The 16,372-nt window shown below is 38.0% G+C and overlaps 1 protein-coding gene across 3 annotated transcripts in view; it reads left to right on the forward strand.

Moving 5' to 3' along the window:
- The window catches only part of UPP2 (uridine phosphorylase 2), a gene marked incomplete at its 5' end in the record, with an annotated part of 41,547 nt that overhangs the window by 323 nt on the left and 24,852 nt on the right, over positions 1-16,372 (forward strand). For all 3 annotated transcript variants that reach the window (XM_079131825.1, XM_079131824.1, XM_079131826.1), the window contains one exon: positions 10,352-10,469. In XM_079131825.1, the coding sequence (XP_078987951.1) occupies positions 10,352-10,469 (118 nt within the window). The remainder of the gene's footprint in view (positions 1-10,351; positions 10,470-16,372) is intronic.

Consider the following 16,372-nt stretch of genomic DNA (forward strand, 5'->3'; position numbering starts at 1 on the left):
GATGACCTCTATAGTTATATGTTTCTTAAGTTTAAGCAGTATGTAGTTGGAATACAGCTTATAATATAAATCTAAATAAAAACAATGCAAATGTTCCTCCCAATAACATTTTCATTCCTTGGTTCCTGGTTGGGAGGTGGGAGCAATTGGTTCATTAAGAAGTGGGGCGACAGTGAGAAATGCTAGGAGGAGGGTAGAAAATGACAGAACCCCAAAAGTTGCCTTGGGAAATTTCGGTCTAGATGAATAGAGAAACGCAGGTTCTACATGAAAAGCATAAGTACATGATGTCATAGGCAGTCACTGCTCTCAAAAACTCTCCAGTGTAGCATCTGGGTCTTGAAACCAGGCAGTAGCTTTGACTTGGGATACTGCAGTTATGTTTCTAAGACTCACAAAGAAACGTAAAGGAAGCATTTTGGAGGGGAAGCAAGAACTGCTAAGCGAATGAAATTTTTGTAATAACCTTCTCACTTCTACCCCATGGACAGATTCTTTAACCTCTGCCATCACAGTGGCAGTAAGAGTAGATGCTTCCTCCTGTTGCCAAGACTTGGGGTGTCCACGTATGCTCACATATGATTGAGGGATTGATGGTACTGGGATTGAACCCAGGAGTGCTTTACCACTGAGCTATATCCCCAGCCCTTTCTATTTTTGGAGGCAGGTTGCTGTTCATCCTGGTTCAGCCTTCTGACTTGCTGCAATTACCGGCTCATGGCACAGGGCCCAGCTTACATGTGAAGATTAGAGGATAATTCTAAGTCATTGTGTCTTCTCTTTTACTTGAAATTTTCATTGTAATGTTTTTCTTACCCGTGCAAAAGCCATATCCTTCTGAATACCAGAATGGTAGGTATACACATGGAGAGGGAGAGAGAGAGAGAGAGAGAGAGAGAGAGAGAGAGAGAGAGAGAGAGAGAGAGAGAGAGAGAGAGAGAGAGAAAGTGGGGCGAAAGAAGTTACAGAAAATATTCAGGAGTGAAAAAGTTCAAAGTTCTGCCTAGAATTCACTGTGGAGTTCAGCCTTTAATTCCAGGACCATGGGCTGTATCTGAGAAATAATTAAAGGGGCCTCCTGGTGCCTAAGGGTGATTTAACTGTGTGGTAGCACATTATGAAGTGATTTCATGTGCTTTGTGATGGACTTTACGTAGAATTCACCTCTAAAATACCATAGATGTTATTCATCTCAAGGGTAGACATAAATCTGCCAAAGCCGCCTGCAAATTTAGCTCCAATTTCTGCCCCAGGTTAACAGAACATAATAGAGCATTCATCTTCATGAGGTTTAAGGAATTTTTGCAAGTTCCCCCTGATTTGCTGAGAGTTGTGTGCAATGTCTTGCCATCCTGTCAGCATTTCAGAAAATGCTCTCCTTACCCAGCCCAAACAGCAACTCCTGCCATCTCCGTTTGCCCAGGGAAGAGAGAGAAAAGGAAAAATTGTGAAGACAAAGGTAACAGAAAAAGGAAAATTTTTTCCCAGCTAGCATTTTTCTTTGGTGAACAATATTTAATACTGACCGTGCTGTGTGCTTGTCATGGTTCTCTAATTTCATGCATGACAATGACATCAAAACAACAACAGAAAAGGAAGTAAAGAAAGAAAAAAATTGAAAAGGAAATAGTCTATACAAGTGTACTTGGTAACAATTATATATATTAAAGTAGTGCAAGAGCCAGATTCATACTGGGTTGCTTTTGACGTGAAATCCCAAACAAGTCTTTCTTTTACAAATATTTTTAAATTTATTTTTAATTAACAAATAATAATTGTATACATTGATGAGGGTCAGTGTGAAGTTTTTTAAAATTTTTGTTTTAGTTGCAGATGGACACAATGCCTTAATTTTATTTATTTTTTATATGGTGCTGAGGATCAAATCCAGTGCCTCACACAAGCTAGGCAAGTGCTCTACCACTGAGCCATAACCCCAGTTCCATGAAGTTTTGATCTATGTGTATGTTGTAGAAAAACTCAATCAAGTTAGTTAACATATTCATCAACTTAGTTAATGTATTTATCACCTTACCAACTTCTAATTGCTTTTTCGCAGTGAGAATGCTAAAATTCTATCTTTTATTTGTTCTAATTAGTTATATATGACAGAAGAATCCACTTTGATACATCATACATAGATGAAGTATAATTTCTCATACTTCTGGTTTTACATGATGTAGAATCCAACCAACCATATAGCTATATATGTACATAGGGTAATACTGTCTGATTCATTCTGCTATTCTTCCTAACCCCATACCCCCTCCCCTCCCTTCACTTCCCTCTACCTGATCCAAAGTAACTCTGTTCTTCCCTAGCCCCCATTTATTGTGAATTAGCATCTGCATATAAGAGAAAACATTCAGCCTTTAGTGCTTTGGGATGGGCGTCTTTTGCTTATCATGATATTCTCCAGCTCCATCCATTTACCTGCAAATGCCATAATTTCATTCTTCTTTAGGGCTGAGTAATATTCCATTGTGTACATATACCACATTTTATTTATCCACTCATTTGTTGAAGGACACGTAGGTTGATTCTACAGTTTATCTATTATGAGTTGAGTTGCTATAAACAATTGATTTGAGGTGCTGTAAATATTGATGTGACTATTTCACTGATTTTTAGTACTTTGGTTATAAACTGAGAAGTGGGATAGCTGGATCAAATGGTGGTTCCATTCCAAGTTTTCTGAGGAATCTCCATACCACTTTCCATAACAGTTTCACCAATTTGCAGTCCTACCAGCAATGAATGAGTGTAACTTTTTCCTACATCCTCACCAACATTTATTGTTGCTTTTATTCTTGATAATTGCCATTCTTGCTGGAGTGAGATGAAATCTTACAGTAGTTTTGATTTGCACTTCTCTGCTACAGATGTTGAACTTTTTTTCAAATATTTTTTGACCATTCATATTTCTTCTTCTGTGAAGTGTCAGTTCCTTAGCCCATTTATTGATTGAGTTATTTGGGGTTTTTTTTGGTGTTTTTTGAGTTCTTTGTATATCCTGGAGATTAGTGCTCTATCTGAGGTGTGTGTGGTAAAGATTTTCTCCCATTCTGTAGGCCCTCTCTTTATGTTATTGATTGTTTCCTTTGCTGAGAAGAGGCTTTTTAGTTTTATATCATTCCATTTATTGATTCTTGATTTAACTTCTGTGTTTTAGGAGTCTTGTTAAAGAAGTCAGATCCTAGGTCAACATGGTGAAAAGTTGGGCATACTTTTTCTTCTATTAGGCGCAAGATCACTAGTGCCTAAGTCTTTGATCCACTTTGATTTGAATTTCATGCAGGGTGAGGGATAGGGGTTTAATTTCATTTCATTACATGTGGCTTTCCAATTTTTCCAGCACCATTTGTTGAATAGGCTATCTTTTCTCCAGTGAATGTTTTTGGTGCCTTTGTCTGGTATGTTATAACTGTATCTATGTGAGTTCATCTCTGTGTCTTCTATTCTGTACCATTGGTCTACATGTCTGTTTTGGTGCCAATACCATACTGTTTTTGTTACTATTGCTCTGTAGTATACTTTAAGGTTTAAGGTCTGGTATTGTGATGCCTCCTGCTTCCCTCTTCTTGGTAAGGATTGCTTTGGTTATTCTAGGTCTCTTATTTTCCCAAATGAATTTCACGACTGTTTTTCTAGTTCTATGAAGAATGTCATTGGGATTTTAACAAGAATGCATTCAATTTGTATAATGCTTTGGTAGTATGGCCATCTTGACAATATTAATTATATTAATTCTACCTATCCAGGATCATGGGAGGTCTTTCCATCGTCTAAGGTTTATTTTAAAAGCAATTTTAATATATACATTATTATGAACTCTGGTTACCATGCAGTGCAGTAGATCACTAAAACTTATTATACCGATCTGAGACTTCGTTCCCATGGATCAATATCTTTCCTTTTCCCATCCCTCTCCCTACCTTTCAGTCTCTGGTAACCATCATTTTCCTCTCTATTTCTATGAGTTCAATGTTTTTAGATTCCACATATAAGAGAGGTCATATGGTATTCATTTTCCTGGGTCTATCTTCCATTTCCGTTCCTGTTGTCACAAATGACAGAATTCCCTCCTTCTTAAAGGCTGACTAGTCTTTGTGGTATGTGTGTATATACCAGATTTTCTTTATCCACTGAAGAACATTTAGGAAGATTCTGTAACTTGGTGGTTGCAAACAATGCTGAAATGAACATGAGAGTACAGATTTCTCTTTGACATATTAATTTCATTTTCTTTGGACATACACTCAGCAGTGTGATTGCTGGATCATATGACAGTTCTATTTTTAGTTTTATGAGGAGCCCCTCCCCCATACTGCTTTCCACAATGACTATACTAATTTACATTCCCACCAGCAGTGTGTGAGGGTTCCCTTTTCTCCACATCCTTTCCAACACTTGTTTTCATTTCTCTTTTTGAAGATAGTCAGAATTCTAACACGTGTGAAGTACTATCTTGCTGTGATTTGACTATTTATTTCCCTGATGATTAGTGGTGTTGACAATTTTTTAATGTACCTATTGGCCATTTGTATCTCTTTGGGAAATGTCTGTTTAGAACATTTGTCCATTTTTAAATTAGATTTCTAGTTTTATTAATGTTGAGTTGAGTTCCTTATACATTTTGGATATTAAATCCTTATCACATATGTAGTTATCAAATTTCTTCCCAACACCTGGATTGTCTCTTCGGCAATTGTTTCCTTTGCTATGCAGAAGATTTTCAGTTTGGTATAGTTTCATTTGTCTATTTTTTACCTTATTGCCTGTTCCTCTGGAGTTCTATTTAAAAAAATCATTGCCTAGACCAAGAACCGAAAAGCAAATCAGTGAAGTTGTAGGTCACAAAATCAGCGTACACACATTATTATAGGGTAAAGGCGGCAGGGAGACCCCTCTTCAAACCCTGCTTCTTGAGATCAGGTCAGCAAGGTTTAGGCATGTTGTTCAGAGTCACAGGCATGAGTATAGTGGGAGGGTTAGGAAAGGGGGAAAGGAGACACCATAAAGAGGGGAGTGACTCCTCTCAGGAGAGGAACAGCAAGACTTCCTTGCTGTCCAGTTTTATTGGGGGTCCCAGAGAAGTTTTCAGAGTCTTGCCCAGGTCCACTTCTTGACTTTTAGCTGACAGCACAGAAACTACGTGGATCACCTCCGAGAGAGGACGTTGTAGCGCTCAGAGTTGGAAATTTTAAGGAAATGGAGTCCCCCTGGTTTTGCCTCCATATTCTGCTACCTTAACCTGTTTGAGTACCTCTCAGCAAGCTTTCTTGTGAGGGTCTTGATGTTCCAGTGACCAGGGTGATTGAAAGTTGTCTAGGTCACCCGGTAGGGTGTGACATGATCTTGAAACAGTTTTTTTTCCTCAGGAGGATGCAATTATGGCTGGGAAGGTTTTAATATACCAAACCTCCATCTTCCAGGTGCTTATCTGTCAGATAGACTCCCTGTGGTTTTCAGTTACCCTCCATTGTCCTTTCCCTGATCACCCGTTCATGACTGACTAGCTACCTAACAAAGTCACCAATGCTTCTATACACTAAAAAGCTCTCTGAGGGCTGGGGAGATAGCTCAGTCGGTAGAGTGCTTGCCTTGCAAGCACAAGGCCCTGGGTTTGATCCCCAGCACCGCAAAAAAAAAAAAAAAAAAAAAAAAAAAAAAAAGCTCTCTGAAAACCAAATAGAGAAAATGATCCTATTTATGATATTATCAAAAAGAATAAACTACTTAGGAATAAATTTAACCAAGGATGTGAAAGATCTGTACATCGAAAACAATCTCAAAGAAAGAAATTGAAGAAGACATAAATACATGGGGAGATAGCCCATGTTTGTGGTTTGGAAGAATTAATATTGTTGAAATGTCCATACTACCCAAAGTGAGCTATAGATTCAATACAATTCCTATCAAAATTTCAATGTCACTTTTCACTGAAATATAATAAACAATCCTAAAATTCGCCTGTAAACAAAAGACATCATAGAGCCAACAAGTCTTTCCTGTTGTTGCTGATAGAGTAAATGATCATATTAGAAGTACTTTTCCATGAGCAATTGGGACAAAAAAAAATATCTTTCATAGGACTCCCCCACCCCTGCCTCACCTGCTACTAAATTTTTTGATTGAGGAGTCATTAGTGTTAGGAAGAACTTGACATAGGCAACATCATTTTGAAACACATCCTTCATCTTGGAACTAGTGTCCTCTGATTCCACCTGACCTGAACCCCAAACCCTCATTCCTCATTCTATCTACACCAGGCTGTAAATGGAGGAGGGGTCTCAGTCTCCACTGGGCCCCTCTCCATGGGTTTGTCCCAAATAAGCCTGTGTTACTGTTGAGCTGCCTCCCCTCTCTGTTTCCTTCATTTGGTTCTTTCCTTAGAATTAGATATTGGGAAAAATCATCAAAGAAATTAAAAGAATAAGTGAATGAACAAGAGCATTATAATTAATATAAGAGAATATTATTAATAGCTGTTTTGAGGTTTGAGAATTTCTTCTTGAAGACAGAAAACATGGAGTAGGTCATGGATTTTTTAAAACACAGAAGCCCAGGTCTCCTTGACCAACTGAATCAAAAATTTTAAAGATGGGGTTCAGAGGTCAGTATTCTTTAAAGTCAACCCTGGTGATTCTGATATGCAGCTAAAATTTAGAAGCACTAGGGTAGATGAATGCGAGTAATGATTTGTAGATTCATTTGGGAATCTGAAAGAAAATCTCCAGATCATGAAAATAGTTTTGGCGGAGTAAAATAGAAAGTGTAGTGGAATTTGGAAGAGAAAGTGGATGGCAGAGTTTCTCAAGCTTCCATGTGCCTATGAATTACTAGAGCTGTTAAAATGCAGATTTTGATTGAGTAGGTCTAGGGTAGAATCTGAACTTTTGCATTTCGCACAAGCTCCTTGGGCCAGGTCACTCCTATTGCTTCCTGGACCACACTGAGCATGAGGAGGGACTGGATAAACGTCCTCTTGCCTCTCACAAGAGAAGAAAGGAGGTGTCCTGCTTTGAGATTAGAGGCTCGTCCTGAAGCAGTAAAGTGTAGCATTATCATGGAATACTTCATTTTTCAAACAAGGAATGCCCGCTAACTAATTAGGAATCTGTTACTTCTTTTTGAGGAGAGAATTAATAGTATTTGGTTCCACTTCCTGAACTGTTAAATTTAAATTCACAAATATGATTTGTTAAGACTAGGGAATTAAAGAAAGATATATAAGACTGCTTGTATCAAGGAATTTACAATCTGGGGGACAAAAATTAATTATATTACAATGTGAAATGCTATCTAACAGCATTAGAATAAACAAAACTTTAGCAGTACAGTGAGGGAGTAAAACACTATTGATTGGGAAGGGAAAATACTTAGAAAAGCCTTCATGGAAGAAATGATATTTCAGTTGGAGCTTGAAGAATGATTAGTATTTTGATATGTGAAAATGGTATGAATCTATATCGTGCACAACCATGGAAACAAAATGATGTACCCCATTTGTGTACAATGAATCAAAATGTAATCTGTAAAAAATTTAAAAATAAATAATTAAAAAACCAAAATAAAGCAAATGGACAAAAATTCAAAAAAATAGTTTGTTTCTACCATTAAAAAAAAAAAAAGGAAGGTAAGGGAATGGAATGTTTCAGGAACAAAGACTTACAGTACGAGTCTTAACTTTGGCTATGTCACATCATCTGGCAAGATTTAAAAATATCTTCAGATAATCTAAACTAATTTGAGCCTTGTGAGCAGTGATTTTTAAAAATCTCCTAGGTGATTTTAATGTACAGTCAGGTAAGAGTCACTGAAGATGTGTAAAGTTGTGAGACTTGTTCAGGTGTTTTAAAGTACTTGGAGAGAAATGGGAGGTAAAACCAAAGACATCTCAGTTGATTCCTGGCAAAGATGTCTTGATATGGGGTAGGTAATTTGTTATCATAGATAATTAGAGTGGTATATAATTATTACCAAAATAACTAAAGACCAGAGAATGTGCTTTGTAAGTATGAATATGATTGGGCTCTTGGAGTCAGAGCATAGCAGCAGCTACTGTCTGGCAGTCTATGGTTTTTACCACACGAGAGAAGAATGATTGGTGTGATGGGGAAGGACTTCTGTGTTGGGGAGTGGCCTTGGATGGAAAGGAGGGGATGTCCTCAGCATGGTCAATGGGGTCCTCAATGACAGTGATACTTATTGAGGGTGTGTCCTGCAGACCAGGAACACAAGTGCCAAGGAGGAGCTTGTTGGAAATGACACGTACATCCCAAATGTATGACAATGGATTTCTGAAAGGTGATTTTCAGGCATGCTGAACTTTAAGAATTACTGCTCTATGGAGCTGAAACAGGCTACAAGATTCATAGATTCCACACCTAAATGTGCTCAGACCCAGACATACACAAACCCCATTGAAAGTTGAGAAGGAGGCAAAGTGTACAGAGATTAGAGATACAGCAGTGAGGATCGTCCCCTCATTAGGGAAGTGGAAAGATGCTTGTGGGAGCACAGGTTACTGGCCCACGTGGAATGTGGTACTCGGGCACAGGGAAGGAGCAGAGGACTGGCAGCCACAGCATGGCTAGGAAGGATGGTGTGGGTCAGACTGAGGCTGGGGCTCACACCCAGGAGTAGTGGGAGTGAATAAGCAGCCACTGAGCCACGCCGGGCAGTGGGATGACTGGTGGACACCAGGCCCTCCAGCAGTGGTCCTTCTGTTTTGGCAAGCTTGCCTTCCCAATGGTCTCTCATACTCTCTTTTGGTGTCCTTTGGGAAAATGCTACTGGACAAATCAAATCTCTACATTGAAATGTTCTTCTTATCTTACCTTGTTTCTAAGTTTCATTTACCTTACTGCAATAGTTTTATCTCTTATGGTTTCAAGTGTTTATTAAAGCGCGGTATTTCACTTTTTCACTCCTTTTTTTTTTTTTTTTTTTCGGTGCTGGGGATCGAACCCAGGGCCCTGTGCTTACAAGGCAAGCAGTTTACCAACTGAGCTATCTCCCCAACCCTTCCACTCCTATTTCTTCATGCTTTATCTTAAATATTCCTTTCTCAGTCCTGTTTCTCCAGAGCCCAGGCATTCTTTCTTTGCCCATCCATTTTCACTCTCCCCAGGAGCTTGTTCATCTCTGCTTCCACCCATCATCCTGCTACATTTATTTTTCACCTAAATTGTCTAATGGGCAAAGTACATTGACCCAAATTAATAACCTGTCATGGATCAGGCAGGTTAATGCTGCTTGGAGATCAGTAGCTTCTTACTTAATCCAAAACAGGTTGATGGGGTAACAGATGGGGATGTAGCTCAGTGGTAGGGACCTTGCCTAGCATGCCCAAGGCCCTGGGTTCAATCCCCAGCACCAATGAATAAATAAAATGAAAACAACAACAACAACAGCAAAAACAACAGGTTGATGAAGTAAAGAGGCCTTGGAGATTTCACTCACTTGGCCATTGAGAGACTCAGGACTTTCTCCAGAGCCAGGCCTGGAAGTTGGGAAGTCACGTCCACACACATTCCCATGACCAGAACAGTCTGGTGACCTTATCTTACTGAAAAGGAAACACAATGTGTCCAGAAGAAAAAAGAATTGGAGTTTGATGAACACGTAGCGTTCTTTGCCACACTTTTTCTGATCATTCTCACTAAAGCTGTTACCTTTTAGGTTCTCAAGGTGAGAAGTGACAGCTACGTTCATGCCTGTCAGCTGTGTTACAAATATTTAATTTGGGGCTCACATTAAGCTTACAAAGCAGTAATTTTCACTACCCATTTCACAGATGGGGAAATGAAAGAACAAAGATAACTCACCCAAGGTTACATAACTAGTATGTTCAAGGTTGAGTTGGTACTGGGACCCAGGCAATCTGACTCCTAGAGCCCAATAGCTTCTGTGTCACAGCTCTCCTGCCCCAGAAAGTAAGGAGACCCAGAGGGCTAGAGTGAATGGAGCAGAGTCACCTTCCACAAACATCTCATCATCTGTAAGTCTGGGCTTCTTCATTTGTAAATCCAATTACTAATTCACTCACCTACAGAGCAGTTATGGGATTAAATGAATTAATTCATCTATTATAGGCAATCTTCATGCCATTGTACAATTTTAATACTTAATTCTATGCCTGGTACATAGTAAATGTAAGGCAAATATTAGCCATTTTTATTACCATTATTATACCACTTTTTATTATAAAAAGAGGTCTGTGTCCAGCATTTGGACAAGTGGCAATCATAGGTATAGTCTGGGATCCTTCCTTTCTTGTGTGCTTTCTTGCCAAATTCTTTTACATTCTCTTTGTATATATGTGCTTCTTTTTTTTTTCTTCCAGAAAAAGATTTGTTCATGTTAAGAATCCTTATCTGGATTCTATGGATGAAGACATTCTCTATCACCTGGATTTAGGAACAAAAACACACAATCTACCAGCAATGTTTGGGGATGTAAAGGTAAACATATTTCTAACTCCAGAAAAAAATGATTGAGTTTCCTCTGCTAATTTCTGTTGCTTTACCAAAATGAACTTTACCTGCCCCACCCCGGGCTAGAGAAATGTCAGAGGTCCCAATAGGAAACAAAGCTGTTTCTCTGAAACAGTTTAGAATGTGAACATCATGAATAATAATTGCCACCCCAATAAGGCATAAAGGTTTCCAAACCCAATCTAATGAAAACATGACTGTTTGGCTGCTCTGTTCTCTTGAGATAAATATAGTTTTATTGATAATACTGTTGGGTGTTTAGAATTCATTATGTTTTAAAAGATCCAGTTCGGTACTTAATGTCTACATTTATTGGTGAACCTCACTAATTCTCATTTTATTAAAATGAAAAGGAACTAAAAAAAAAAAAAAAAAAAAACTAACAGCACTGTATTACTCCACTTAATGAAAATAACCATTACTCAATATTTTATATTATTAAGATTTTTATTATTTCATAATAAAAATTTTCATGTACTGCTGCCAGAAAAAAATTATTTCTGAAGTATTTGTTTTACCTTAAGTATATTTTAATTATAAAAGCAATTCATGTTCAGTATTTTAAATTAGAAAATGTAAAAAAGAATAATGACTTTTTAAAAATGATCTCATAGTCCTACCATCTCAACATAGACACCATCAACCAATTTTCTTTTCTTCCAATCCTTTGTAATGAGTATATTTTAAAATAGTTGTAATGACATAACCTTGCATCCTGCATTTTTCATTTAATTTTGTTAATAATATTTTCCCTTATTACATTTTCTTTGAAACACATTGTTCATGGAGGTGAAGTGGCTGTGCCACAAATTACATAACTTATTACCAACTTCTATGTTATTTTTCATTATAAACAGGATCTAAATGGCTATTTTTGTTCCCTAAGAATTTTTTCACACTTAGGACTATTTAGAATGAGTCACAAAAATGGTCAAAGGGAATGAGCTTTTAAAGAACTTTTAATGGTCCACCAGTGGAGAATTTTTTAGTTGTCATCTGACTCGTTTTACACTGTTTTAGAAATTATAGCAATAAAAATAAGAGTTTTCACATCCACTGTCTCACTAAATCTTTACATTAGCTCTTTGAGACAGGTTTTGCAGTTAACTAACTAGCTTTATAAAACCAAAGAAGTTGAGTTCAGAGGGGTCAAAGAGGTTAGAGTTAGATTATGGACCAGCTTCATCCGGGTCCTGTTTTCAGGGTTCTTGCTTATCACACCAGGTGGACTTCTTAAGTTACGGTACGTCAGAGTAGTCCATTCATTGTATTAGGAGGAAGGTGAAGAAAGGGGAGTAAGAAGAGGAGGAGGTTAGGTAGCAGAAGAAAAGGAGGAGGAGGAAGAAGGGAAGGAAAAAGTGTGAAGGAAGGAAGAAAAGAAGAAAGGAAGGGAAGGTGCAGACCTACTGTGCTTATTATTATTTAGGAGCTAGGTGGCCTCCTTCCTCTGTCTCTGCTAGGAAGCAAGATGTGAGTGTGTGGGTGGATTTAGTGGCAGGGATCTGACCCACCCTTTCCCAATTCTCCTCCATACTGCTGTTCCTAGCCTTTGTGTGGCCTCTGTCCATCTTCTGCTTCATCTTTTCAATGTACGCTCTCTCCCTATGGTTGTTTCTGATGTTTATGCCTTAAGAGTCATTGATCAAGCCTGTCCTTGGATTTTTACCTGATATTCAAATGGTAGGTTTAAGGCTTATGCTTCCCAATCACTGTCCCAGGATGCTTATCTGGGGGTAACTGATGAATAGAAGCCTCATCATAATTAATAAATGAAGGCACACATCTATTTAATAAGCTCAAGAGACTTTGGGTATGTTTTTGAGACACACTGATCTATATATCCACATGCACATATTCCATCTGCTCTCTTGCTTGTGGAGTGCCTTCTGTGAATCCAACTCTGCCCAGATATACAAAAGGTATACCATCCGATGCTCACAGCAACTAAGGGAATTATAGTCTCCATCTTACAGATGAGGAAACTGGAATCCAAACATACATGGAGTGTTATTTATAATACATATTCATCTGTCTGTAATAGGCACAGCACAACTGATTGGTGAAAGAGCTGGAGTAGACCTTAGGTTTCTCTCATAAGTAAGGAATGGTTCTTCCCATATATTTTTAAAGCACTATTTTATTAGTTCTTAGAAAAGCAGTGGGAAAAGCAGTCTTATTTTAGACATGAAAATAAGGAGACAAACACATATTCACATGCATGTGTACACACAGGCAAATGAAGTCTCATCTCTGTCATGATCCCAGGCACAAGACTCACTTCTCCAGTTAACTAACAGACTAATTATTCTCACAGTGTCAGAACTACTGTTCAACTTTACATCTCCCAGTCCACCTGATTGAGGAACCTTCAGTAGATGCTCTTTTGGATAAAAGACATGCTCTATTCAGAATCTGGTTTGTCTCTTGAGAGAGCAACTCTATCCATTGGGTCATTTTAGTGGATAGGAGGCATGCGTGAGCATGTGTGTGTGTTTATGCATGTGTGTTTTGGGGAGATTGAGGAGCAGGTAACAGTTCCAATGATCAAAACTGGCTATTTAACTGAAACCAGAATTTTGAGAAGCAGCAGGTAAAGTCTGACTCATTTTCACAGATGCTTTTCTCAGGAACTTGCCTTCTACCAGTTACATTCTTATCTTTAAATGAGAACATTCTGAGTTCAATTTCCTGACTCTCTTAGGTCCCAGGGAAGCAATCCTGGCTGAGAATAATCCATCAGTAGCTGGGAACTCAGCCTCGTTGTCACAAAGATGATAATCATTATTAATAACATTGTCCTCAAAGAAAAGGATAACTCTGGGTGTATGAAGTTTAAACCTGAAAGACTCTCACAATCACCATACTACTTCTTTCCTATCCTCACTATATTTTTAAAGGTTTAACAATCTGATACTCCACAATCTCACCTGGTACAATTAAGTTTACTTCTCACCCACGTTAAGGTATTCCTGGTTGTTGGGATGGCCTTCCTCAAACTAGTGATTCTGGGACCCAGACTCCTTCCATCTATTGCTCTGTCATCTTCAAGGGGTGGCTCGCAGCCTCCCTGGGTATCAGCTCACATCAGGCAGATAGCAGGAGCAAATGTGTAGAATCACCTGTAGGATTTCAATGGTCTGGGGCTGGGAGTGGCACCTATCACTTCTGCTCATATTCTAGTACCTGGAACTCAGGTCTCTCCTAACTGGAAAAGAGCTTAAGAAGTCAAAGTCAAATGTGTGCCCAGAAAGAAGGGAAAACAGTTTTGGCAATAGCTTGTCAGATTCTGCCATACTCACTGGAAAGAATCAAACAATTGGAAAATATGATAGGAGATTCTTAGAAGTTATTTTTCAAACTCAACATCCATTGTAATATATATATATATGTACGTACATATATATATATATATGTACATACATATATATATATATATATATATATATATATTACAATGTCTTCTACCAATGTCTTTTATAAAACCACTAATTGGCACCCTCCACTGTATGTCTAGAAATTTCAAGTAATGTGGGAAATCGTCATTTTATAAGAGTGTGAAATATGCATTTTGAAAGTGTTTATATTCTTTTGTTAACATACAGCATACATAAACTGCATTTATGTACTAGATTAATACAACATGGCAAAATTAAGATACTGAGAATATTTGAAAGTGAGTTTGTTCTGTCATTCATTAGGCAAAAAACATTTTTGTAATGCCTCTGATTTGCAATGCATTTCTGTCTTCTTTGATAAAACTAGGACAAAATCATTTTGTTTGGAACATAAATCACTGGAGGTCAATGTTTGTTGGTGGTCTTCAGTCATATTTTATTTCTCATTAAAGCAGACAGTCTGAAAATTGTGTCTAGAGGTGATGTTTAGTAAGTCTGATTTAGGAGTAAGGCTTCAAGAACTAAGCTGCTTCTGTCTATGCATATCATCTTTATGTCTCCAGAAATATTCAGAAATTCCTGTTGATTACAGCAATATCTACAGTTCAAAGAAGAGCTCAAACCACAAGCTATTCTAACATCTGTTTCGCTTTTATGGTCAATCTGAATAGCTGTAATTTACATTCACTGGCACCACACAATGAAGTTATTTTCAAACTACTGTATTTTCTTCTTCTATTTTTAGTTTTTAATAGGTCTTCTTATACTTAGATCTTGAACCAAGTCTTAACTACCCATACCAACAGAGGACAAAATCCATGAATAATCAATAATAATTGGAAAACCCAACTTAAACCCTGACTTTATCCTATTTGCTACACGTCTTGATGGCTGACTTCCATTGAAGTTCATTATGAGCTAAAGGCCCAATCTGAAAAACTACTAAGAAGACACAGAAAGGACAATAATAAGTGTAGATGAGAAGCAGAGGGCTTAAATAAAAGGATAATTACAACCCATAATTGAAAATGAGTGTATGTGGCACGGGAATTATTGCTAAATGCAAGCAGATTACATCATGTAATCAGACCACCCGATAGTTATAGACAATTGTTTCTAAAGGGGCTGCCCACTGCGTGCAACCTCAGTTAGGTATTTCCTTAGACAGATCTTCTTTATCCCTGCAACGGATCTCCCTAGCCCTTCTTCTGATCCTCTGCCCAATGCTGCCCACATCAGTCAGACATCACCGACTGCTTTTTTCTTACTAGAGAACTTGAAACAGCTTCATTTGTACTAAACCCTGCAATATAGGAACAATAAGCAAGCTCAAAAGGAGGACCAGGAAATTGTTACATTTATGGAAAATGAGAGTAAGCATTTGTGGAACACTGAGAAGGTGCCCGGATTTGTGCAGTGTCCTTTGCCATATGCAATCCCATTTTATCCTGACAGACTCTCTGAGTGGTACTGTGTTTTCCTATTTTGGAGATAATGGTCTAAAGCACATAGAGAACACACTGGTGACATTGACCGAGTTATTTAATCAGTGATGGGCTGTGGTTCAAAGCTGAGTTTACCTAACCTCGCAGGGCAGGCTCTTGACTTACCTGTTGCCTTCCTTGTGTTGAGGTTTCTTGACACTGCACCTCCCAGAGTTCCTGGATCACTTTGTGCCTGACGCCCTCTGTGGGCTCTATTTCCTCCTGGCTCTCTGTCTGCTTTTGCCAGCCCTCTCTGTTGCTGACCCTGGCACTGGCTCAGCCAGCTGTTCATCCACACCACCAGCAAACCATTCTCCTTCCCTCTCCGGCATCTACTGCTCCCATCCCTCAGGCTGATGTATCCCTGATAGGCTGTCGCACAAACAACTGCCGATTTTGTTAGCATATTTTACTAGATGTGACACATTTAATTTCAACATCTACCTAATTTCAGAGATGTTAAAAGGTGAACAAAACAAAAACAGAACCAAGTCACTAGGGTAGATGAAATACTGCAATTAGATTCTAAATTTATAAGAAGAAAACTTGTTCCATGATAATTTCTCAATGAGAAGTTGAAAAGTCTTGATATGATTCATTTAAAACTCTTAGTTATCATAGTACATTTTATAATAAAAACTTCTGAATGGGGATGTGGAATCAGAAAACACTTGTAAAACTGGTAGTTCTCCTTTTGCTCTTTTACTACTTGTATTCCATGTCGACTGTACTTACAAAATAAGCATAAATCATGCTAATGTTAATCACTAGGCTGTTTATATCAACCTAACATGCATGTTGATGTTATTCTAAACAAAAACACCAGAAATATCTCCTTAAACAATATCAACACTTACTTTGATTTTCTTTAATTTAGTACATAAAACTTTGCATCTGACTGCCTTCTTTACAGGTTAATGATGCAAACTAACTAATTCATAAGCATAACCCATGACATCTACACACACTTTTAAGTAAATTAACTTAATGA

This window comes from Sciurus vulgaris, assembly GCF_902686455.1.
Source record: "Sciurus vulgaris genome assembly, chromosome: 3".
Taxonomy (NCBI): Eukaryota; Metazoa; Chordata; class Mammalia; order Rodentia; family Sciuridae; genus Sciurus; species Sciurus vulgaris.